General features: G+C 38.4%; 3 protein-coding genes across 5 annotated transcripts; 2 read left to right on the top strand and 1 right to left on the bottom strand.

Moving 5' to 3' along the window:
- The first annotated feature begins 298 nt into the window (after positions 1–298).
- LOC117478385 (probable 2-ketogluconate reductase) lies at positions 299–4,106 on the top strand. 3 transcript variants are annotated; one of them, XM_034125401.1, is made up of 6 exons: positions 299–335; positions 1,281–1,659; positions 2,303–2,477; positions 2,591–2,769; positions 2,864–2,960; positions 3,766–3,922. In XM_034125401.1, exons 2-6 carry the CDS (start codon positions 1,284–1,286, stop codon positions 3,920–3,922), a joined length of 984 nt encoding a protein of 327 aa, XP_033981292.1. In that variant the 5' UTR covers positions 299–335; positions 1,281–1,283. The 3 variants fall into 3 exon arrangements, with proteins under 3 accessions (XP_033981292.1, XP_033981293.1, XP_033981291.1); XM_034125402.1 differs by lacking the exon at positions 299–335 and adding an exon at positions 461–563; XM_034125400.1 differs by lacking the exon at positions 299–335 and having other exon boundaries at positions 1,284–1,659; positions 3,766–4,106.
- Positions 4,107–4,533: 427 nt separating this feature from the next.
- Positions 4,534–8,877, top strand: psmg2 (proteasome (prosome, macropain) assembly chaperone 2). The gene is made up of 7 exons (XM_034125415.1): positions 4,534–4,803; positions 5,715–5,886; positions 5,975–6,033; positions 6,257–6,375; positions 6,455–6,634; positions 8,247–8,367; positions 8,539–8,877. The coding sequence occupies exons 1-7, from the start codon at positions 4,747–4,749 to the stop codon at positions 8,617–8,619; spliced, it is 789 nt and encodes a 262-aa protein (XP_033981306.1). The 5' UTR covers positions 4,534–4,746; the 3' UTR covers positions 8,620–8,877.
- A 785-nt stretch (positions 8,878–9,662) lies between these two features.
- ptpn2b (protein tyrosine phosphatase non-receptor type 2b) lies at positions 9,663–25,887 on the bottom strand. Its single transcript, XM_034124903.1, has 10 exons — positions 25,647–25,887; positions 24,674–24,764; positions 24,474–24,574; positions 22,463–22,561; positions 20,332–20,469; positions 16,169–16,378; positions 15,354–15,515; positions 14,508–14,716; positions 14,313–14,408; positions 9,663–10,515 (listed from the first exon to the last, which is right to left on the bottom strand). Exons 1-10 carry the CDS (start codon positions 25,701–25,703, stop codon positions 10,494–10,496), a joined length of 1,185 nt encoding a protein of 394 aa, XP_033980794.1. The 5' UTR covers positions 25,704–25,887; the 3' UTR covers positions 9,663–10,493.
- Positions 25,888–25,915: the final 28 nt, after the last annotated feature.

Below are 25,915 nucleotides of genomic sequence, written 5' to 3'. Positions count from 1 at the left end.
TACTTGTGATTGTAATACAATTAAACCAACTTTTAATTGTATTGATCAAAATTGATTATAATCTTTAATAGATAAAATAACCACAACAAGTAGTGGTAGTAAGTGGTATTTTAATCTAATGAAGTAGAAAATATTAAAGATAGTATTTCTTATTACTTATTGTAAGTTGCTTTGGATAAAAGCGTCAGCTAAATGTAATGTAATAGTAGGACAAGGAATAACCAAGGATTAGTGGTTGTGTTGTAAAAAAAAAAAAAGCTCTTATTTTGAAATCCTTCACATGTCCTAAGAAGTACTTCCTGGTTCAAGATCAGAAAACCAGGAAATAGAATCACGTATGTTTATATAGTGCTAACTTTCTTTCTCATGAATTATATGTGACGTTTGGACGTGTCCCTTTATATCTGATAACAGTTTAGTAATCTGTAGAATAACTAGAGGCCTTCCTCTTAAGAAACGGATGTGGTGTAGTTATTATAAATGCAATACTGTGAGGCTAGTTGCTTCACTTTCATTTACCTTACAAACATGAGAACAGTTCTGAAAGAAATACTAATGTATATGTATGTAAAAGCATTTAAACGTTTTCATTTGTTAATGTCATTTTGATATAAGTTATTAAGTTAAGCTTAATAGTAGTGCACTGCATCATATCATATGTTATGTATGTAAAATATAACTGTCAAACAAATATAGTGAAATACAAAGTACTATAATTTCATAAAGTAGTATAATGTGTATGTCAAAATGTAACTTTTTAGTACTTGAGTACATTTCTTTTGTTACTTTCCAATAAAAAGTAAACTATATATATTTCCCCAAATGTGTTTAATGTGTTTTAGTGTAAACAGTGCTTACAGTTATACACAGGGGTCAGGGGACCACGGGCCGTGTATACCACCTTTGTCCACCTTTTTTGTGTTTTTTTAATACTTCTTATTTGTTTATTAAATATCAGTAATAAAAAAGCAACAGTATTTGACGGCTGCTTTTATTTGTATTTTTGTAATCAATGGTTTCCTGAACAAACATTACAATCAAATTCTTTCCATAGATGACTTGTGCCTTTGCGGCTACTCGTACAGATATCCTCCCTGTCCTCAATATTTATAATCATCTCCAACTCCCATTTGTCTTTCACATGGAGGGTATTTTTTACTATGTACTGTAAGCTGTTAACAATCTGTAGATAGTAGGTTCTTTTTTCTTTGTGAGTTGTCAAAATGTGTAACTGGGTTTTCTTCCATTCTCTTTATTTATCCATGGTTTCATCCTTCCAGGTAATGGAGGACGACAAGCCATGGGCTCTGGTCTCAGGGGCGGTAGAACATGGTTTATATGAAGACTTAACGCCCATAATAAAACAACACTTCCAGATCCTCTGCTACAAAGACTTCCTTCAAAACCCTCAGCTGCACGGCCCTAAAATCCAGGCCGTGTTGGTGTGGGACAACATCCCTCCAACCGATCCTTCGACTCTCCGGTTTCTTCCCTCGCTGAAGGTGGTTGCTAACGGAGGAGTGGGCATCGACCACCTGGACGTGCCGTACATCAACAGTCTGGGGGTGAAGGTGACCAACACGCCCGGGGTGGTGAGTGACGCCACGGCAGACATGGCCATGGGTCTGCTTCTGGCATCGGCACGCAAGATCGTTCAAGGTGAGTCAAGTTTTCATTTATATAGACCAAAGTGATAAATGGTTACTTTAAAAAAAGGGCTGTACAATAATCACTAGTTCAAAGGTTAACTGAGTCCATATAATAAAATAGCTAAGACTTACATAGTTCTCAGACCATGTTTGACTAAAACTAAACCTTAAAATGCTAGGAGAAGCAGAAGGTCTTTAATTAGGCCTGCAACAAAACAACATATGGATGAGGTGATAGATTTTGTGCATCAGGGACTACAACGTAACGGACAGAATCCCCATTGTTCCATGTTTACTGTCAGCAACTATGGTGTGATGGGTTTATCCAATCTTATGAAATGAAGCAATGTGGTTCCTTGACAAAAAATAACAAACACTATTAAGTGATTTCTTCTAGTATATTGTCACTTTCATCTCAGAGAATAGCCACCTTTTTTCTCGTAAATCTACAACTTTTATCTTTGCAATTTGAATGTTTTCCTCCAAGCATTACCCTGTGTCTGTACAGTTTATTATACCTACAATGGCCCTAATGAGCTGTGGGACAGACAAGATGAATTCAAGTTTGGGAAATGTCTCAAAAATGTGGAAAGGGTGATATTATTACAAAACAAACTGAGGATTTTCTAATGTAATGTTCTGTTTTCCTGTAGGTCACCAAATATCTGTTGACCCCAACACCACCAATCATAAACCACAAAGCCTGATGGGAGTTGAAGTCACAGGGTCGACTATGGGGATTATAGGAATGGGACACATTGGCTGCAAAATCGCTCAAAGAGGCAAAGGATTTGACATGAAGATCCTGTACCACAACAGGACCAGGAGGTCATAATTGTCTAATGTTATTTGTTACTTATTCACCACTATAACCAGATATTTAAAAGCCATGAATGAAGGGAGACAGTGTTAATGGTGTGCTTCATGTTTTCTCTGTTCAGGAGTGTTGAGGAAGAGCAGGCGGTGGGGGCTACTTATTGTGAGAAAATGGACGACCTGCTGAAAGAGTCGGACTTCGTGGTGCTGGCGGTCAACCTGAGCCCTGAGACCACCGGCCTGATCAGCACCAGAGAGCTGAACCTCATGAAACCCACAGCAACACTGGTCAACATCAGCAGAGGTCAGGAGGATGTCCAGACATCACTAGTCTTTGTTAAAGAGTTACAAATGTTACTGAACTCTGAAACACTAATGGTGGACTCTCTGTGCCTCAGGTCGGGTTGTGGATCAGGACGCTCTGGTCAAAGCTCTGCAGTCGGAGACTATTCTTGCGGCGGCGTTAGACGTGACTTACCCTGAACCGCTGCCAAGGTCTCATCACACTCCTCTACCAGAGTCACAATTTACATTCATTATCTTTGAGTTGTAATTGTACAAAATACTCCTGCTTGGTTCACAGTACACAAAGGAGTTTCGAAACTACAGTCCTTCTTTGTATCAATATGACTGTGGATTTGACTTTACTGAGTCAACTCCGAGTTAAAGTTACAAACTGTCGTTCTAAACAAATAGAAATTAACCTTGTCAAAAGATCACAGTATGTACTGACACAAAATGCACTCAGGGCCCTCAGCATCATACAAACAGTAACAAATTAATTTAGGTTTGCAAAATAAAAAAATGTGGGTCATCACAATTTTAACTAAAATCAAATTATGGAATAAACACATCAAGAAAGACCACAATAGAGTTTTGAGCTAATTGAAAGATGTTACCAGTAGAAAATTGCACTTTAAAAAGTAACTACCATGTTTTTTTATTGGTGCCTTTTGTGCTCAATGTTCAATATGTTCAATAACAGAATGTTTAAAATGATTTTCTTTTAAAAACATGTTTCATTTCAGAGTATTTTATTTATCAAAATCTTGATATTTAACAGTGTTATCCCATATTGCATATTTTCTTTACACTGTGTAGCCTTAGCGATAGATAGTATTTGTATGGATCATATACAGAGAAGTATCACCCTGCAGCCCAGTGTTTCTAAGCGTGATTAAGGTCATTGTTTTTTTGCCCTATTTAGTAACAGTAAAAAGATGCAGAATTTCACATTTACCAACACTCCTCAAACTCCTTGATGGCTCCTAACATCTCCTCATCTTCATCTTGTTTTCAGGGATCATCCTCTGCTGGGTCTCCCTAACGTTCTGATCACCCCCCACGTTGGCACCGACACTCTCTCCACCAGCAGAAAGATAGTGCAGAGGATGGTAGAAAATGCTGTGGCTGTACTGAAAGGCCAATCTATTCCCAATGAAGTCAAACCGAAATGAAGTGCCTCATCTTCACGTGGTTAGATGTGTTTTATTATGTAGTGAGTTATTTCTTACCTGTTGATCTTTCTATGTAATTATCTGCCATAGTTACTGTTATTAAGACTTGAAGAAAATAATAACAACTCCTATCATGAAACACTACCGTTACAATTACCATAGAATAAATAATACATCATGATAACTCATCTTTTGTTTATTATTGGCAGCGATAATTATTGTCTCATTATTTGAAAACCATGGGTGGTTACGTAATTGTTTATTTCATTTAATTCATTACATTATTTTATGGTTACTTTAATCTAAAAATTGAATGTTTTGACTAAATTATTTGTGTGTATATATTTGGACTTTTTCACATTTAAAATTGACATTGCTTAAAATATAATTTCTTCTAATAAGCAAATAAGTTGTAGTATATAAATGTTAATGTTTAAGATGTTAACAACGGGAGTTTCAGATCTCTACTACGCACGAAATCTTTGCAGCGGTTAACCGTAAATATGCCTTTTTACATTAGAAACAATATGTCAAATATAAGTCCTAAAGGGGCGTGCTAGATGAACAAAAAAGATAGAGACAGTCGGAAGCGACCTTCAATAAATATTTGACTCAAAAATGATCTTCAAAGACACATTTTAATCAGGCACTTACGGTGGGTACTAAAAATGCCCAATCATCAGCAAGCGACGGCGAGCAAGAAGGTCCTCACAGGCAGGAATGAAAATAGAAGTGAAAGCTGCTGCGAAAAAGTAGTTTTTAGATAATATAATAACATTTTAATCTAGTTCCTCAGTATCGCTTGAGCTCTGATAAACGGCATCATGTTTATCTCTTCAGAAAACTCTCCGCCCTGCTTCAAAGATTTCACCCTCGTCATGGTGAGCGACACAACAATGTGCTAATGTTGGATAAAGTGTGTTTTATTACTAATATACCAGCACGGTCTCATTTAGTTTGCTGTATGGGAGCTAATGGGAACAGAGTATAAGTACATGTCATTATTGTTTAAATAAATAGTCTGAAATCACAGATGAGCATCATTGCAGGAAGTAGTACCATCCTTTATAAAAGTAAAAGAGCCTTTCCGCAAAGGTGATACAAAATATAATGTAACGATAATCAATATTAGGAAAACCTTCCTCAAAATAAGTTTGCGATTGTTTATGTTCATTATGTTGCAATACTTAGTCATTATTTCGCGAAACGTTTTGAATTGTAATGAATTGCAGTATATTTGTAATCACTAGGCTAAGTTTTTATCCTAATGTAACTATTTTGCTGGAGCCAAAGAAGCTTCATAAATGCCACATTGTTATTCACTTACAAATAAAAGTCCTGCATAGTAAAAGTGATATTATCAAAAGTAAAAGTATTCAATGCGTTTGTGACTGTTATACTATTAGAGTGTAACGATACGTTTTATGATTGCTATGACTCTTGAACTTTCATTTACTTATTACCCTTTACATAATACATTTAGGGCTGCAATTGATTATAATTAACAGTTGATTCGCCTGATTATTGTTGTTAATTATTTGATTCATTCCTTGGTTTGAATAATGTCAGAAAATAGCACCAAATGCCCGTCATCCAGAGCCCAGGGTTTTTATTAAAGGCATTAAAACAAGTCAATTCACTTTTCTTTAAGAACAGGATAAGCTGCAAATCCTCACAGATGAGAGTCTGGAACCATGAAGGCAGCAGCATTGTAGCAGAGACTGAAACAATTAATATATTATTAAAATTGTTTGTAATTGTTATTTGTTGCTTATCCCCCCCCCCCCCCCAGCCAGCAGTGGCTGTTGGTAATGTGGGCCAGCTGTCTGTGGACCTCATCGTGTCGACGCTCAACATGAGCAGAGTGGGCTACATGCACACGGACTGCCTCATCCCCATGACGGGAAACAACCCGTACGCCACCTCCAACGAGAACGCTGAGGAGCTGCACACTCCTGCAGAAGGTACCATCTAAGTAAATGTGCAAATGTCACCTTAATAATTTTAAATTTCACCACACAAATAATCTGTCAACCTGTTTCTCATCAACAGTTTACACGGCAGCAGAACTGAAGCTGGCCGTTCTTCAAATCCGGGCACCAATCATCCAGGTAAAACCAGTCTGTTGCATCAGCATGAGTTTATTCTCATTTTCTTATGAACCAAATAAGTGGGTTTTTTAAGGTGGAGAACTAGTTGTTTAACTAACATACGTTTTAAGAGAGCATAAATGACATCTTTATCTTTCCTTATGATGTAGTTTGTGTTCCCACAGACCGATCGTTTAATTTGCTCTATTGTTTTTGTTACTTTAACTCCTGTTTTTAATTGCAGTCCAAATCCAAAAAGTTCCGTCAGCTGCTCGTCTCTTGGATCAAATCCAGTGGGTTCTCCAGGGCCGTCGTCCTGTCCAGCAGTCAGGCCTACCAGAGGGACGACCAGCAGATGAAAGGGTACCTAAACACACACTGCACATCATCGCTGCGTCACTGTGCTGTTAACATCTGGACTAACAGATCTGTGTCCATGCAGCATTCCTCTGAGGTACCTGGTCACTCCGTCCCTGCTGAAAGACAGCGAGGACGCCTTGAAGGAGCTCAGCTGGAGGGAAATGGAGCGAGTGTCGGCCTACCCGGGTCTGACGGACGCCAACACGGAGCCTCGCCTCTACGTCCCCGGAGGAGGCATAACTAAAGGACTCTACACAGACAGGTACAGAGAGAGAGAGAGAGAGAGCGCCGTCCACCTGCTGGCAACGTCATGCACACCTCAAGTCATGATTCATCTTGAGTGACACAAGGAAAACATTTAACTGGATTATTTTTGTGAATTTCTGTGAAAGTGAAATGTAATTTTATTTATCCAAGTTTAGGAAGTAAAAAAACAGTGTTGTGAATTCCTTTTGTTACAGCAACAAACTAAACCTTGAGTAGTATTAAATTCCTTTCTGATTTCTTTATTTCATCTTAGTCTGGTGTCCTTCTGGGCATTTTTAGACTCATCTAAGTCAATAACAATATTACAGTAACTATTGTAGTACACTAGTTTTAGTCGATGAAAACTGCCTTTCATCGGATTATTTTGAGCATTTCAGTCGATCCAATCCAGCCAAAATATCTCCTTGTTTCTGTCTCCTCCTGACCCCTGTTGTTATTGTTAACTTTAACTTAAGACCTCCTGACCTTTTGAGATGGTTATGAAGCATTTTTAATATAATGTACTCATTAAATGCAGTCCTTATTGTACATCTGCGCATGTTTAGCATGTGATGTAACATGTTATGACCTTTAAAACAAGTCTCTAGTCTTTTATATATATAGAAATGTATTCATTGGGATAAACCCCTTGAGATGCACCATCTCGTTTTCAAGGGGGTCCCGACAATAGCAACAACTTACAGACATACATAAACAAAAATACAAAATGCAAAACATGACACACAAGACAAACCACATAAAGTCTGTTAAGTAAATTCAAGCAATGCATACAATCATTACAATTTGAGAGACAGTCGAGCAAATCAGTTTCATCAATATCAGTTTCATTAATAACAAGTGCAGACCAGTTGAAAGTGAGATGATAATGCATGTTTAAACATACCCAGTGATGCAAGAGATCTAATAGCAGCAGGTAAAGTATTCCAGTCTGTTGGGGCTTTGAACATGAACGCTCTTCTGACAATCCATTTTTTTGCAGAGGGGACAGAGAAATAAATCTGAACAGAATGTCTAACTTGATGATTTGGCGAGTAGGGTACAAAATACTGCTTAAAATAAGGGGGATAGTTAAGATAAATGCATTTTAAATATCAGCTGAAGCCAATGCCTGTGTCTTCTTACATTTAAAGAAGGCAATTTAAGTTGGTTATACATTGTGCAGTGATGTGTACGAAAAGGACAACCAAGAACAAATCTGCATAGTCTATTGTAGGCTATGTTGAGTGGAGCAAGATCTGATTTATGTGCATTTTGGTAGACAACATCACAATAGTCCATAATCAGAAGAATAAGTTGAGAAGCAATTCTCTTTCGGACACTGAGCGAGAGCGGTGTAAGACACCGATTCCGTAATTGACTTTTTGTATTACATGCTTTATATGTAGTTTAAATGAAAGTTCAGTTCTTTTGCTCAATTATGACTATAAAGAAGTTTACCTTCTGCAAAATTGCAACATAAAAAAACTCAAGCTCTTATCTTGATCATGATAATATCAAAACACACTTTCTCTACCTCCTGTATATTGTTGAAATTCAGCACCCTGAAACAGCCCAGTAACAGGTTTTGATCGAGGGTGTTTTAAATGTTTCTTCCTCTGGGGGTTCAGCTGTGCAGAGGACGTCCCGCTGGCTGTGCTGATTCTCTTCTGCTCGGAGGGAGACAACATCCCAGACGCCTTCACGCTCGTCAACCACCTCAACGACTGGCTTCACCTGCTGGACGACCCTGTGAGTCACAAACCTGCCACCAATAAATAGTTTGTTAAAAAAAATAGACTTTTAGAGAAATGAAACTAGCCTAAAAAGAAGTACTAACATGCTTAGTGTAATTCAAACTAACTATATTCTGTAATGTGGGATTTAAGATAACAACTTTCTAATTATGGTTTCACATTTCAGAGCCAGAAGCCCAACAAATGGAAGATCCCAAAATCCTGGAATCTTCTTTTTGGCAGCGGTATCCCTCCAGCACTCTTTTAAACTTATAATTAGCTTCTGGGAAAAGCAGCAAGATCTCATATCCGTGTTTTATAATGAGTTTACCTGGTCTGTACTTCAAACATCACGAAAGCCCTCGCACTTGCCAACAGCTTCCTTTTTTATTTTGATGATAATCTTTTAGGTGCATAAACATTACGTCATGTACAGGAACTGACCTAAATGAGCACTTCTGGTATATTAATTCATTGTTTTTGCAGCATTTGAATGTGATTTTCAAATAAACTATTGTGACACGAACACTGTGTGATTTCTGTGAAACGATGAAGACTGACTGTGTTTCTCTCACCGGACCCCGCCTCCGCCCGTGTTTCTGAAAGTGGTTGGCCACGTGCCATGCTGTATTCCTGGTAGTCCCGCCTCTCTGTAACCTGATCCCTTCCTACAAACAAATTACGACTACTTGTGGTGAAAAGAAACACACTTAATCATACTTTGATCTTGTCGAGCTGTTTAGTCCAATTTGTGGTTTTGCTCTCAGTCGGCATCATTGTTTTTGGTGGTTTGTGTGTAGGACTGCCCGGGGGAAAGGAATGTCCCGACAGCATTTTTTGAGAGGAAACCATAAACTGAATGTTTGCATCTGAGAAAGGGACTCGAAAATGCTGCTTCCTGTAAAATTGCATTTAAAATATAACCAAATAAATAAACCATTAACAACTTTTTAGCATCAAAAAGGTTCTTACGGTTTATATTTTCTGTCCTACAATTATTTCTAAAGCAATAGTTTGACAGGAATAATGAATTATTCCCTCTCTGGGAGACAATTACAGTAAATGGGAATATTTATACCACTTTCTTAATAAGTTACCATGGAAATAAATGCACTTTCTAATCAAATCCAAAATAAATTGTGTTAATTTACTTATTTGAATAATTTTACCTCGCTTTTCTGGCTTGAGCCTCATTGAACAGACACATCTTAGCATTTCATACATTTTCTATTAGATTATTCTCAAAATATTGCTGTTATGTAAAAAAAGGGGATCATTTTAAAGGTAACAAGAAAAGAGCAAAAGGCCAGCTGTTATGTAAACTAGATAATACCAGTTTTATTTGTGGATTACACTCGAAGAGAAAGAGAAACTTAAGACATTTTCATTTCAAAAGGAGAACAAGTCATCAAATCAGGTTTCTATACTGGATTCAAATCTGTAACATTGTCGTTCATCTTTTTACAAGCAAAAATATGTCTTTTTACACACATCTTTTTTTAAAGAACACTGTACATCATGGAAATCTCACATGCCACTGAATTTCTCATGTGGGAGGAGGCAGTGCTTTTTAAATTGAGCCAACCTCCATCACTGTGAAAAACTTCAAGTAATCTCTTATAAAAAATAGAACATTTTTGCCTCTGAAAAAAGTTTTTCTTCTAAAAATACACATATGAACAGCATTCCAAACTGGCAATGCATAGCCCCTAGTATCAGTCTTAATTTCATGAATGCAAAGAGGCATAGTAGAAGGAGAAGCTGCAAATAATAATAATATTAAAGCAAATAAACCAAGGGTTTCTGACTCCAAAAGCAGGCGGTGGTTGAGGTGTGACTGGGGGACAAAGCGCTGGTGTGTTCGTTGTCTTTTTTTAAATGTGCCGTCTTCAAAGAATGTCGAAGTGTCTGCTGTAAACAGTTTAGAGAGGATGAAAGAGCTGAGGGGTGACATGCTGCTAAGGAGGAGGAAGGGGGAGGTGTGCAGAGGCTGATTTATGTTTCAGGGCTGGACAGATAAGAGAGGAGAGCTGTGGCAGTGGAGGGGGGGGGGGGGGCGCAGAGGTTTGAGAGAGCTGGAGATCCCTGCCGGAGGTGGCTGTGCTGCCGGAGCTGCAGGTGCACGGCCGCAGGTGGAGGTGGTTAGCAGTCGCTGGTTTTCGCCCTGTCACAAGACACAAAGTATTTAAAGAGGTTGAACTCAGAACAGTTTATTCTACCAGTGTCAGTGAAGCTCAAGAGTGATCAAAGGAACCTGTGCCACAAAATGAAGTTACGATTCAAACAGGGATGTGTTTAGTGTGTTATTATATAGATGCCTTGCAACTGTTTCCTTCAGGGAAAGTAAAACATGTAAGATAAGGTGGGATGTACTGCAATTCATTTTCAGTTGGAATTAAATTCTTCCTGTAACTTGGATAACTTTTTATCTAGAAAATCTATGAGAGAGATATGGAGAAGGTCCTGTTACTTGGTGCATTTTTTGGTGGGGAAATAGTTTTATTATGAACATTACATGTTAATCCGTAACGAAAAGTGTTATTCTATGCTGCTAATAGTAAAAGAAAGTATTACAAGAAAATCAAATTCGACTAAAATTGGCCTAGGGATCGAACATTTCAAAGATGGTTCCAGCTACTTGTTGCAGCCGTGGCACAATGCGGCGTCTTGGATCACTTTGATCATACCAACATTAGGTTGAGCGTAAATGCAGCGAAAGCAGCCATCTTGTTTAATAAGCAACATGTCACACCATGTCCAGATGATCTCCAACATTTTAAAGACAATGTTCATTTAGTTTTTGCAGAGCGTTAGAACACATTAGATTTAATTATCTGTGTATCATCCCAGTATGATGGGGGAGGGTTTTGAAGATGACAGTATTAGTCAATCTATTGATTAGTTGATAAACAGACAATTACATCGGAAAAACTTAAAGGTCAATTATCCAGCAAACATGTCAAATATTGACCTTTTAGTTTTTGTCAATTTGATATCATTAAATTCATATCTTTGGTTTTGTTTTTCTGTTAATCAGACAAGAAAATATTTCCAAAGAGGAAACTTTGGGCTTTCAGATCTTGAAAAGATTGAAAGAAAATATTAATTGTTAAAGGTATTTTTTGTATATCCTATATTTCTATACCTTAAATGGATTCATCAACAGATAATAATTCATGATAAATAATCATTAGTTGCTCTAAGGTTTTAAAATCTACATCAAAGATAACAAAATGTTTAGATAGTTCACTAGTCCTTAAGTTTTACCTCAACAATGGCTCTTTAAGACCCATCGTAAATCTCCTGACGAATTTCAGACATCCAAACCATTCAATCTTTAAGCCAAACCAAAACTAATACAGTATAAAACCAACAAACCCATTACAAACTGCCATGCTAAAGTGAGGAAACATAAAGAAGACCTTATGAAACATCTCTGAAAACAGCAGTAAAACTACAGAACCATGCAACAAACTCTCAAGCTCCAGCCACGACACACTTGGTGTGATGGGCTGCCCCAACCAGGAAGAGACTCACTTCACTTCCTTTGTACCATACATGAGTCTTCTCTGTCCTAACCAAATCACATGCTAACAAAACAGCAGCAAAGCCGTGGTTTAGTGAGGGGGAACTTTACCAGTTGCTGACTTAAACCGTGTTTCACGCATTTGACAAAAAAGGGTCCCAGCAAATTTGATGCAAAGCAAAAATTAGCAGCTTTTTCAAACTCATCCTGACATTTCAGAGCTTCAACACCTAAACCACAATTATACACACACACATGCCACACACACACACACACACACACACACACACCATGCTAAAGTGCAGAACACAACTCCAAACCACAGCGGCAAAGCAGGTCATGAAAAGGAGAGCAAAACCTCAACAGAATCAAAAACACAGCAGACGCCAAGCGCACACACACACACACACACACCTCCATGTACAAGAGAGGGCGTTCGTTTTAAAAGCAGCGGGTAAACCTCGTCCTCTAAATGTGCTCCTCGTGGTTGTTGTTGCTGTCTCAGCGGGGGGTAAAGATACACTGCCCCCCACTGGACAGGCCAGCCCTTGTCATGTGCAGCAAATGCAGCCCAAACTGTCCGAGAAGAACCACAACAGCAGAGTGAGAGCGCGTCAGTTTGGGCCGAATTACTGGAACAATACTGACATGTCACACAACAAAGGAAGGCTTCTGAGAAACGGCTAAGTGAGCCATTCCTGGAGTCATCAGAAATAAGTGCTTCATCAGGGCTAACTGTCCTGCCTTCAAGAGAACATGACGTAGACGTCCGTTAGATACACACTAAATGACTGAGAATGTTGAGAGAGAGAGAGGGAGAGAGAAAAGGAGAAAGCCTCAGCTATGTCTGAAGTGTGATTTTGTTGAGTCATGCATTGGGAAAGCCTGCCTGGATTTCCTCTGTAGGGTTTGAAGAAATGAAGCTGAAAACTGACTCATGTCTTTTCTTCTTTGGCATCACAAGAATTGTAAGATTAAAATGCTAAAGTCAAAGTAAAAGTGCTAAAGTAAAGTAAAAGTGCTTAAGTAAAAGTAAAAGTGCTAAAGTGAAAGTGCAAGAGGTTAATCTAAAACACTTTCTTTCCTTTTTGCGTAAAGGAAACTAAAAAAAGAGCTGTACCGGATGTCCATGGAATACATTCGAAAAAGCAAATGTCTGACGTAATAAGTCTGATTCCTTTTTTATTAAAGGTAGGGTAGGTAAGTTTGAGAAACCGGCTCGAGTGCGCTAGAATTTGAAAATACACAACCGGAGAAAATCTGCCACTTCCTTATAGAGCCCCTCCTCCAACACACACGAACGCGCACATGACCAATGAGGGCACGAGATAAGTTTGTGCACAGATGGAAGGCTGACAGGCAGGTAGGCCATCCAGTTACTTTAGCCGGGCCGGCTAAAATGATTGGTCGTGCTTTTTACAGTACTACGGCTTCCACAGATGACCTTTTTTTATGGATTTTTTGTCAAAGCACTTAAGATATTCATTGCTATCGGGATGTTAAGAGCATTCCATGGAATATAACAAAAAGCGTATCTCGAGCCGGTTTCTCAAACTTACCTACCCTACCTTTAAATGAATTTTCTGAATATAATTTGTAAGTTCCTTTCATGTCAGAATAAATACATGTAAAGGGCAAAGGGCTATTCAAGTAAGGGAATAAAATGCTGTTTATTTCCGATCTTCTTTACTAATAGTGTTAGAGCTAAAATAGATGTATTTACTGTGGTTATATAAATGTAATTGATGGTGATGTTAAATTGCAGCTGGTAATACAAGTTGGTGCCTCTCTTTGTTGCCGCAAGGAAGAGAAAACTGTTTTTAGACCACAGTAAAAATGTTGGGAAGACATATTGTGGATTTCATTAGGTAAACACGACTATTTAAATATTATAACACCAAACTTTTACCAACAAATGTTGACTTTTGGAAATTACAGCAGTCTGGAGTTATGTTTAAATAAAATGAGTTGGAAACAACAGGGATATAATTCTAGAAATAAAACTGCAATAGTGCAGGAATGTTTAAACAGAATGATTAGACTTGCAAACAGAAAGTAAAAGCGGCACAGCACTCTGATTTTAACTCTAAGACACTCTTAGACTTTGAATACAAACGTTTATGGATAAAGCTTTAAAGCGTAAAGTATTTGGTACCATTAGGAAACATGCAAAATGTCCCATTATGAAATAATATTATTAGGGATTGACTTTTTATTAACAAATGGATGAAGCATGATGGATTAGATGGTTCTTACAATCTGTGTTGAAAAAGACATACATTTTTGCATATCACACTTAATATAAGTTTAAATAAAACTGTTACAGAAGTGACATTGTGACGGTGCTCGACAAATCATCGTGGAGGGTAACAACAACTTGACGCTTGGTGTATGAATAATAACATATAGTCTCAGCCAAACTATATAATAATCACCTTTTTCTCTTCTTCTCCGAGTCGTTTGTCCTGGGCTTGCTTTGGGTTGTCTTTGCTGTGCCTGATTTGGAGATGCTGTCTTCTCTGCGTCGCTTGCTGCGAGAAAAGGATGATGGGTAAACAGCTGTCTGTCCAGCAAAAACGAATATAATCACTCTTCTCTTGAGAGCATTTTTTAATTCATAGAGTACTGACTGTGTGGTGCCGCCGTCCTGCTCCTGCTCCTTGCATGGAGATGGTGCTGGTGCTCTGTCGTCCTGTCTGTAGTCCCCTCCCTCCTCCTGCTGACCCCCCCGCTGGCTGCCGTTGCATCGCTCCGTCGGACACCGGGCCTGCGGCTGTGTCGAGGGCGGAGACTGTAATATCGGCTCCTGATCTTCCCTGGACAACTCCCGCCAGCGGTTCTACAAAACGAGCAGACACAAGTGGAAAAAACGTTAATGTTTTGGCAAAGCACGCCACCATAACTTTTGGCCATGGATCAAAAACAGCCTATATTTGGACATTTTGTTTGTAAAAGAATCTTGTCAAAAATGAATAAAGCGAGACAAAAAATGTTTGCTGCAAAAGAGAACATTAAGCGAACGATCAAGATGGCTTCATACAAACTGTGACTGCAAACAAATCACGACTCTGTCAGACATTCAGGTCATTGGCCTGAACTAAATAACTAAAAGGTGTTTCTTGTCCAAGATGATGTCTTTAAATTCCTTGTTTTGTCAGTAAAAAACCAAAGATATTCAGTTTAATATGAAATAAAAACAACAAACAGGCCATAGTCCCACACACTTCTAATGGTTTACAAGTGATGACTTAGAGAGACTATTTCTGTATGAGTCAATATTTGTTAGGAAAACCCTACTCCTCTAACATACCCACACACGGAATAACTGTGGGGTATTTAATAAACAAATATCCATCGCCAGGCCAACTGTCATTATTTGTGTTTTTCTCTACAGCCAAATACAGCAGTGTCCTGGAAACTGAACCATATTACTCATTAAGTACCGAGAGAGTGAACTGGTCACATGGTGCAGGTACCTGTACAGAGGAATCTCCCTTGATGCACTTGGATCCTTCGAGCACCGCCATGAAGGAGAAGCGCAGCTGATCCGGGGTCTGGATCAGGCCCATGCGGTGCTTCCTCATGTCCAACAAGGTGCTTTTGATGTCCACTGACGAGGGGTCTTTCCTCTTGTCCATCTGGTCAGGACAGAATGACAGGTTGAACCCCCTGTTCCCTTTCATGCGTGTGTTTAGAGGAAAATGTAAACCTGACACACTGTTAAACATGGCCAGTCTGTGTTAGTGAGTGACGTGTAACCTTTTAGGAATAAAATGCTATAAATTAGATGTTTTAGTTCCCTGTTTTTCTTTGATCTGGTTTATCTACTTCTACATTACGGCTGTTCAATACATATAGGTTTCTCTATGGTATTGCTATGTAAACTTAAGAGATAAACACATTGTGAAAAACTACGTAATTGCAAGAGAACAACATAGAATTTCATTTGGTGTTATAGTCACTAAAAAGTAAATTCTTTTTAACGTTTCCATCTATCAGAAGTTCTCTCTGTACAGATTATTTGAAATGTTACTTCAACAATTTTAACCAGCCCTCAATTCATGTTTTTATTTCAGTCAAAGGCTTTAAATTAGGTAACTTGACTGTCCTGAAACTGATGTATTTATCCACAGTATGAGTCCTAATCAGACTTGGCATAATGGATTTAATTGGGTCAATGTTGGCTCTCAATGTCTAAATGTAAACTCAAATCATTGTAGCAAAAAACAAACTTTTTGTTTTCTTTAATCAGAATACAGACATAATGATACAACAAAAATGGAGAACTTACGAGGACCACACACGTGTCAACCAATGAAAATGTCCCGGAGCGTCCGATTCCAGCGCTGCAGTGCACCACAGCCGGTCCGTGGTCCCGCCCCAACGCTCCTGACTCCCGCACCTTGAAGAGGAAGTTTAAGAAAGACGCCGGGGAGTCGGGAACACCAAAATCTGGCCACGTGGTGTAGTGAAAGTGGTAGATCTCTCTCTTCTCCCCCGTCTGAGAGAGGAGACAAACAGAGGCTTCATTAGCAGGTAGAAAAGCATATTTGTATGTGCAGTCTGTGAGTGCTGATGAGTAGGCGGTGTGTTTGAGGTGACTTGAGGCCATCCCAGGGTTTGAGAGATAAACTAAGCAAACAAGTCCAACAGTTTCAGTTTCAATTCATGCGAGGAACCGTGTTCTGAAAACTCCCCACAACATTTGAATCTACTTCTTTCTCATGCTTTTTTTCCTTACGATCACATTGGCAGTTAACTCTTAGTTGCTGATATTTTAAAAACGGTGTTCAGTTTTTAATATAAAACAGGTGTTAAATGTATTGGAAAAAAATCATAACATTGGGTTTAATTGAAAATCGTATTTTTCATATGCAATTTGCAGGTTAACTATTGTTGCTTAAAGGTAAGTTTGAGAAACCAGCTTGAGTGTGCTAGAATTTGAAAATACACAACCGGAGAAAATCTGCCACTTCCTTATAGAGCCCCTCCTCCAACACACACGAACGTGCACATGACCAATGAGGGCACGAGATAAGTTTGTGCACAGGTGGAAGGCTGACAGGCAGGTAGGCCATCCAGTTATTTTAGCCGGGCCGGCTAAAATGACTGGTCGTGCTTTTTACAGTATTACGGCTTCCATAGATGATATTTTTTTATGGATTTTTTGTCAAAGCACTTAAGATATTTATTGCTATCGGGATGTTAAGAGCATTCCATGGAATATAACAAAAAGTGTATCTCGAGCCGGTTTCTCAAACTTACCTACCCCACCTTTAAGCAAAGGCTGATTACTTTACATACTGGATTTGCTCTGCTGCATTATCTACAGCTCGTTTGCACTTTCTCTACAACCTACAAACTGCAAATAGTTTGGTGCGTGGGAACATACAACTCAGTTGAATCTTTCTGTAAAATTAGATAACAATGAGTGTCAAAGATTACAATTAATGTCACTTGTTAGACGCTTTTATCCAAAGTGACTTACATACACTCAATACTGTGGTCAACGCCCACAGGAGCAGGTAGTCTGGGCTCATCTGCACCCTTTAAAGCGCACCTATCATGCTATTGTTAGGCATATATTATGGGTCTCAGATATATAGAAATATATAAAAACATGTCTATGATGTGTTTTGCTCAAAATACAAACAGATCATGCATTTTAGACATCCCTCATATCCCTCTATTCCAGCCCTGTTTAGAAACGCGGATTTTGGGTCCTTAGCTTGAAAAAAAAAGGAGGCGGAGCTAATGCCTGATCAGAATTCTACCAGAGATAAAGTTAAATTCTGCTGTGATAAAACACCATCCTGTTCTAAACCACATCAAGGATTATTTCTGAAACAGTATGGATCTCAAATGCTTTTTCTTTTGCAGGTTTATCACAAGGTGAGTTCCTTTTTTTATTTCCTGCTTTTTTACACATACTCTCTCCAGTACAGGTTAGGGTGTTAGCGATGCTTGCTAATGTAAACAAAGACCATACTACGTCCAAAACATCAGGCATTGTTTCTGATAGCAACTTTCTGTGGGTCCACCATCCGAAATTACGTAATATCGGCAGCAAATCTGTATCCGCTCGTTGTACCCCCGTTTTTAAAAGATGTGGGTACGGAGGAAAAGAGAAAGGGTTTTATTTTCTGACGCTGCGTGTGTTCCCCGACGCACCGGGGACACAACAAGTGCATTTTGCATGATAGGTCCCCTTTAAGTTTATTTATTTATTTGTATTATATATACTATGTTGTATGTTCTTCCCCACTATGTATGTCATTAAGTATGGTATTCCTGTCATGCTATGTTTTTTCTTTATTATTTCTTGTTGGCTGTTATGTTTGTCTTCTATGTTGAAAAAGGGAAGCGTGATTTCCACCCCAAAGAAGTCTGTACTATTGCTTACACTTGTATGCTTCTTCTCAATACAAATATTTGAAACAAAATAAATTATTCTGATAAAAAACAATGATCCCTAATAAATGATCAGCCGTTAATACAAAGCCACATTGCTGTCATTGACTTAACAAGTACAGCATCTACACACTACGATACATAGAGGAAGATAACAGGATTACAACTTGTTTTTTTGTACTCTCTAAAACAGGGGTGCCCAACCTTTTTTGAACCGAGAGCTACTTTTAAAGTTGCCAGTCTGCCGAGATCTACCAGTCCAAATAGAGAGGCGTAGCCATTACTGACAGCCTACTACCAGGTAAATACACACTTCTACTTGTATAAAACTGACCTTTGTACGATTAATACTTCATAAAATACTGCAGATCCTTTATCTTACCTCTTTCTAATCTACACACATACAAGTGTTTAACTGAAGTTACACAACAGTGTTGTTGATACAGAGTTGGAGTTTATTCACACGTCACATACCACAGTGGGTAATGTTTTCAAGAAACATTGAAGTGCTGCCACATACAGTATGACACAGGGAAAAAAGAAAAGACTCTGAACCCTTTCTTTGCCATTATATAAAAATAGTGTTGCTACAAAAGTATAAATTAGGCTTACTCATAAAACAACTCGGATCTGAAGCTACACAGGAATCTGCTGCCAAAGTGCAATAAAAAAGACAAAATTAATAGAATCAAACCCTTTTTTTGTTGCATTTTAGTAGAGTATAAAAATAAATGCCTTTAAAATAGGATGCAAGCAACACTAGTTTCTTAACCCGAATTGATAATAGACTATAATCAATTTAAACAGAACAGATCTTAATGTTTGCATTCTTATACCATTTTGTACAATAATTATAATGAATAAGTTCAAACAAACTAAAACTTACAGCTGATTAATAACGGTAATAATGGTATGAATTTTTATTATATCAAAAACCTGTTGAAATGCTACTGTTATTTTTACTGTCCCCAAAAAGCGCGTCGGCAGCCTCCAGGAATGCTTCTTTCACAACTTCGCCGTCTTTGAAAGACTTCAAGTGTTTCGCAAAACGTGACTGACACGATAAGATGCTATGGTAGCAGCCTTGCTCTCGTTGTTGAGCCTGGTGAAAATGGACTGCTGTGCATTTAGCTGTCCTTTCAGGTCCCTCACCTTTTGGGAGCGTAGGGCAGAATTAGGAGGGAATCCCGTCTCGTAGCGTTTGTGCACTGTTTTGAAATGCCGCTCCTAAATTACCCTTCTTCGATAAAGCCACGCTCGCATTGCAGATGAGACAGATGGACTTTGAATTGGAATAGATAAATAATAAATAATCATCCTCCCACTCAGAGTGAAAATTATATATTTTGGGCTTCTTTGCTTCTGCCATAATTGCGGTCTTGTGTGTGTGCGGACTGTCACTCCTGTTGACAAAAACAACATCAGCTAACTAGTGCCCACTGCCCACCAGCCACGCCCCGACACCTGGGGTCACGCCGGCCAATCACAAAGCTTTGATGCGTTCAAGTGCATTATTCTGGCACAGGAAGATTATGTTATAGGACATTAACGATAAAACAGAATATTGTTGTTCTATTTTTAGACACATCTCGCGATCGACTGGGAATCTCCCCGCGATCGACCGGTCGATCGCGATCGACTGGTTGGGCACCCCTGCTCTAAAAGAATAAGTGAACATTTGAACTGATCTTGTTTGTGAATTTTAACTACAGTGTTGTCAGCCTTGGTAAATCAGAGCTTTTGAAGATTAAATCATCCATCTTTGCTCACTACATCTTAGCCTCTCGTACTCTTAGGTGTGCATTAAGTACAGGTTATACTTTTTGAAATACAAAAATGGAAATAGTATCTTCTCATGGTATCAGTCTTGAGTAGCAGGTAATGATCGGTTAAAAGGAATCCAGATATTGTTCAGTTTGAAGAAGCCTGGGACAGCAGGTCCTTGTAAAGCGTCTTGGTGTGACACCCTCAAACCATTTCCCTTCCCCTTCACAGCTATAAAGTGGAATGCCCCCTGATAATAAAGTAAAAACTTTGACCTACACTGATATTCTGCAGCTCCAACACTCGGGTGGTGTAGTAGGACTTGATGTCCTCCGACAGCAGCGTGACCAGGAAGCGTGTGTCTCTGAAGGCCATCTCCCTCTCCTCCGCTGTGGGCCAGTACTGAGCGCACTTCTCCTGTCGGGGGAGAAAGGAGACATGTGGTCAGAGAGACTAAATAAAGTCATATCTGACAAATAAATATGCCATGAAGCAGATGCTGAGGGGCCTTGAGGCAAAGCAGCTGATGACTAACAGGAGGACAGTTTAATCCTAGCTTTGGAAGGAGAAATATCCCTTAGAAAAACATCCGCTTCCTCTTCTCCCTCTCCACAGATACCTGGTCACACTCACATATCATACATGTAACACCTACATAAAAGATTTCACACATGCACAGAATCATACACAACTACACAGCCTTAATATGTTGCATGAAGTGTTGTTGCACAGCCTTGTTATCTTGAATTTTGCAACACCTCTGTCTAATTTTAGTCACATTTTGTGTTTTGGCACACTGCATTAATTCAAAAATAATGAGGACAGTTAAAATACGCTTCAGTCAAGATTATATCTCCTTGCATTCTGCATGTATTTGAACTGTGACTTTTTCTCATGTTTTATTTTAAGATATTTATTTCTTAAGTATTTTAATAACTAAAGAAAGGATCAGGAATGCATTTTAAAGGGACAGGTTCTATCCTTTAATATGAATATATACACAACTATTAAAAAGTTATTATTTGACATCTCTTCTCTTTTTAGAGATTGTTTAACAGTTGTTTTTAGAGTTGTTTGCTTTGTAAAGCAAAATAAGTATAAAATGTGCTATAAAAAAAAAGTTTATTACCATCATTATTATTTATGTGTTGTATTATTATAATAAACCAGTCATGGAAACAATGCTCACACGAAGTTACAAGGAACCAGGGATATATTCCAGTACAGTTTGTGATCTTGTGGTGCTCTCGATGTTTTCCAGGGAACAGCAAAGCCGTCAGTAAAGTTGTAAAGTACTGGTCATGCATTCTCATGCTATATTATCGACAGCAAATATCTCATTATACAGCATGTTCTTAGTAAGCAGACAATGTGCAGAAGTGTTGAGGATAAGTGGATTATGTAACCCCCTCCCCCCCCCTCTGCTGGCCTCCACGAACATCTTTGTGAGTGAGGTTAATAATATCTTTGGACTAGGTACTCTTTATCTGCTATTTCCAAGAAAACAGTCGGGGAGTGAATCTCATGACCTAGCGAGATCCGCTCCAGCTGCTCTACTGAGAAAGGGACAGATCAAAGCTGCTCGCGGTGAGAGTGAGTGTGTGTGTGTGTGTGTGTGTGTGTGTGTGTGTGTGTGTGTGTGTGTGTGTGTGTGTGTGTGTGTGTGTGTGTGTGTGTGTGTGTGTGTGTGTGTGTGTGTGTGTGTGTGTGTGTGTGTGTGTGTGTGTGTGTGTGTGTGGTGTGTGTGTGTGTGTGTGTGTGTGTGTGTGTGTGTGATTGGCACATCACAGGATCACAGGATTTAGTTGAGAGGTTGGGCTGCATCCCAGTTCCTCACATACATCTGTGAACACACTGTCAAAACACTGAATTCCTCTTATCCTGCTGACAGGAGAGAGAAGCTTCACAGTGGACCTTTAACTGAAATCAAGGCAAAGTCCACACATACAGGTTTTCTTAAGCCTTTGTCCATGCAAAAACATCCTTTTAGGTCTCTGAAACCTTGCTTCGTAAATGAAGCAACGTTTTGTGCAATGTCAGACCGAAACATAACTCCTGCTAACCTCGCTAACATGAGACGTTTACATTTTTTCACATAAATGCACAGTTAATCTTCTACTTTAACCCTGTTTTCCCAAAATGTGTGTGTGTGTGTGTGTGTGCGTGTGCGTGTGCGTGTGTGTGTGTGTGTGTGTGTGTGTGCGTGTGTGTGTGATTGGCACATCACAGGATCACAGGATTTAGTTGAGAGGTTGGGCTGCATCCCAGTTCCTCACATACATCTGTGATTAGTGCTTTTGTGGTTCCTGCAGTGTTTCAGTGTGGGTGTGTTGCACCAGACAAATAACAGATGTCAAGTGACCTGACAATAGGATGTGCTTTTATTATTATTATTATATGATATACTTACTGAGCCTTTCTCAATGACCCGGTTTAGCATGACGATGGCTTTGGTCTTCTGCTCCCAGATCATGAGCCAAAAGTGGCCACAGGTGTTCCTCAGGGGGCCCTGTGGACAGAAATAACACACACACACTTTCATCAGTCACATGTCAGGAGGAAATGAGTTCACTTGGATTCTAGGAAATCATTTCAATTGATTTTCTTCAGAAATATTCAAACATCAATTTGAGGAATGTCTTTATAATGTGATATCTGTGCAACTAACATGGACAGTGTAAAGTTACTGTCAAAGACAATAATAGGATTCAAATCAAATCCATCATGTAGAGTTACACACTGTTGGATGTCATACATAATATACTGCTGCGAATGTGTTTAAGGTTCCCTATTGCATGATAGTGAATCTTAATTTATGGACAGAAGCCAGCATTACCTCAAATGTTTTTCATGTCACATTTTCAATGATGCAAAAGAAACCTGATAGGTAATGGTCATGTTGGATTTCGCAAACTGTTGAATTGCACAAGGTCTTGTTGTTTATAAATGACTGAATCATAGTGAGCCGTATTACTTGGTGAGGAAGGATATGTTTTATCAGCTGCAGTTTTCTGTGGTCCAAAAACAACACTTGATAAAGGTTAAGCGGTTATTTGTCCGTTCATACCCCGATCCCTTTGGCTTTAAGAATGACTTGACATCATGCACTGGTCGTTAATTATCATAGTATTGCAAAGATACACATGTACCCTCAAAATGTAATTAATTGGAGAGTATATTTCACACAGCAACACGAATGAAACACTTTCTATAAATAAAACACTTCAGAAAGCACAAAAGCAGAATTACACTGCTTTAGACCAAAAGGTCAAATGTATATTTTCTAACCCTCTGTGATGTTATTTAACTGTGACCGGTTTCTATGTCAAAATCTGATTTGAGTTAAATACAATTATTTGAACCCAACTGCATGGTGCATGGTGGTTTTATGCACACACAACTCCCTTAAAGAAAGCATTTCTCTTTACAATAACAGGCTTTCATTTATGATTGCACAACTAAACGTCAGTTAAGCAGCTGACTCGGATCAGTCTGCTTCAGGGAAAAAGCATCCAACAAGGGTCCTCCTTACACAGATTCTGCCCTGGAGGTTTCTGTTTTGCCATCAGACGTCTGATTAATGAAGTTTGACGTAGTACAATAGCTTTATTCTCTGCTATGTATAATAAATCTCATAATAATAAGGCCACTGTTTGTTCCTGTCTGTAGGCGGGAATGTTCAAAGGACAGAGAATAAACTAGACATTAATGTTGATTTATCTCCGCTTTCAAATCAGGAATTATCATTAATCAATTTGTCTGGTATATTACACCAATTTCACATAGAAACAATCTAACTCTTTGCTGTTATGTGTACTCTGGATATCCTTTCAAACATGAATGTATAACTGCAATGATAGCTGTTTTAAAGAACTCTAAAAAAGAGAAACCTTATGTACCAATAACTGTATGACCTCAACATAAAAACAATTATTAAATAAAGAAATAACCTTCATTTAATTATTTTCTGGGCTTGCATGTTTATAAAAATAATCAATATCCATTCTTTATATAATAATAGATCTTGGTTTAATGTTTTGAAATTGAAATAGGCTATTTCTCACTGATTCATAGATCATTTAAATATATATTAAGACATAAAATCCGTAAGAGCACACCTTCTTGACATCTTCTTTACTTTCTATTCACATAACACCTCACTTGCTCATGGATTTAACATCATCAGTGATCCGGAGACTTAATAAAGGATTTAGCTAAACCAAACAAGCGCTCCTTATCAGGATCAGAATCATTTCAAAACAAAGCCACAAATGATCTGATGACACAAAGCGACTGACTATGAATGCACTCAATTGCATGGACAAACCAATCCTTCATTTTAGTGTTGTTGCTTGAACGTTTTTTTATAATAGACCTGCTTGCATGGTTGTTTTTACTTGAATAAAGAGCCTTGGACTTGCCTGAGTCAATATGTAACTTCTCTGGGCTTCCTCCATGACCACCAGACTTGCATTGATGTAGTCGTTGTCTGTGCTCTCCAACTTCACCCGACTGTGATCAACTGCAGGCAGCGTGAGAGAGAAGACTGTTTGGTGATCGGTTATAAATTGACAGACATTGTTAAAGGGTAAAAGAAACGTTTCCACAAATGTTTACATACATGGACTGACATCTCTGTATCTGTTTCGGTTGCGATTCTCTGGATACTTTGCCACTTTGTACGAGCACTCGTGGGACTGATTCCTTATTTCCTGAAGACAAAAGAAAGATTGTTTAGAAACAAGAATTTATATTTGATGTTATCCTGAAAAGGGCTTAAGTATATTTGTTTAATGAAACTTTATACTTTTACTCCACAACATTTATTTAACAGCTCTAGTTTCTTTCAAGATGTTGCATTAAGAAACATTTGATAAACCTTTTTAAATAATGTATCTTTAAAAATGGAAGTAGTGGAATAACTATTATTTATTTGTTATTATTAGACATTTATGTCATATATATATAATAATATATCACATTTTCTGCAGAGGTGTACTTTGTATACTATACTATACAATACATAGTATATATAAGTACACTTTGCTGATAATACTTCTATACTTTTACTTAATAATGTAGGACTTTTACTTGAAATAGAGTATTCTGTCATTAATGTATTGCAACTTTTGGTCCAGTAATTTAATATATAGGATTCTAAAAAGGCGCTTTAGGCATAACGAGTACTTTTACTTTTGGTTCTTAAAGTGTACTTTGATGCCAATTATGTTGTACTTTTACTTAAGTAAGGTTTTGGATGCAGGACTTTTACTTGTAGTAGAATACTTCTACAAGTAATTAGTGCTACCTTTACTTATATCTGAATACTTCTTCCACCCCTATGGCTATTATTACCACACGCAGCAGCTTATAACACTAAACCTATGCTTACGGTAACATTTATCTTATTGGAGCGTTGCCTTGCCTGTACACAAACTAAACAAACAATAGCATAAGACTTTTTTTTTCTCCAAATTTGGCAATAAATTACTGTTAGTTAACAGATACTGGATTAGCTAGCCAAACCGTTATCTTGCTAACGTTAATGCGCGTCTGATCTGCGTTAGCTTCATGCTAAATGCTAACAGACTCACCAGGTACAGTTTCTGCCACCGGCCCTCTGAATCTATGTCTTCAAACTCCTGGTCCATTTTCACCGTGGCGATGCCAGTCTATTGTAATCACGGTAAGTCTAATTATCTGTCCGACTTCTTTACCTCATTACGCTGTTTGAGCTAGAGGAGCTTTAGGTGAAATAATGTTTTACTTCCCTCCGATACGAGCTCAAACGCTAACTGTTTGTCCGTTGTCTCAGTTGACATCTGAAGTGAAATGTGCGCATGCGTCAGCAGAGGTCCTCCTG

This window comes from Trematomus bernacchii, unplaced genomic scaffold, assembly GCF_902827165.1.
Source record: "Trematomus bernacchii unplaced genomic scaffold, fTreBer1.1, whole genome shotgun sequence".
Lineage (NCBI taxonomy): Eukaryota > Metazoa > Chordata > Actinopteri > Perciformes > Nototheniidae > Trematomus > Trematomus bernacchii.
The sequence above is the reverse complement of the archived record's forward strand: the minus strand, read 5'-3'. Positions and strand labels throughout refer to the sequence as shown.

Coding starts and splice junctions, on each gene's coding strand:
- LOC117478385 (XM_034125400.1), top strand. CDS start 1,284: ATGGAGGACGACAAGCCATGGGCTCTGGTCTCAGGGGCGGTAGAACAT. Junction 2,478..2,590: donor TACCACAACAGGACCAGGAG/GTCATAATTGTC, acceptor TTCTCTGTTCAG/GAGTGTTGAGGAAGAGCAGG. Junction 2,770..2,863: donor ACTGGTCAACATCAGCAGAG/GTCAGGAGGATG, acceptor TCTGTGCCTCAG/GTCGGGTTGTGGATCAGGAC.
- psmg2 (XM_034125415.1), top strand. CDS start 4,747: ATGTTTATCTCTTCAGAAAACTCTCCGCCCTGCTTCAAAGATTTCACC. Junction 5,887..5,974: donor GCTGCACACTCCTGCAGAAG/GTACCATCTAAG, acceptor TCTCATCAACAG/TTTACACGGCAGCAGAACTG. Junction 6,034..6,256: donor TCCGGGCACCAATCATCCAG/GTAAAACCAGTC, acceptor TTTTAATTGCAG/TCCAAATCCAAAAAGTTCCG.
- ptpn2b (XM_034124903.1), bottom strand. CDS start 25,703: ATGGACCAGGAGTTTGAAGACATAGATTCAGAGGGCCGGTGGCAGAAA. Junction 15,516..16,168: donor TTGACACGTGTGTGGTCCTC/GTAAGTTCTCCA, acceptor TGTCCTGACCAG/ATGGACAAGAGGAAAGACCC. Junction 14,717..15,353: donor AGGGAGATTCCTCTGTACAG/GTACCTGCACCA, acceptor CTCGTTTTGTAG/AACCGCTGGCGGGAGTTGTC.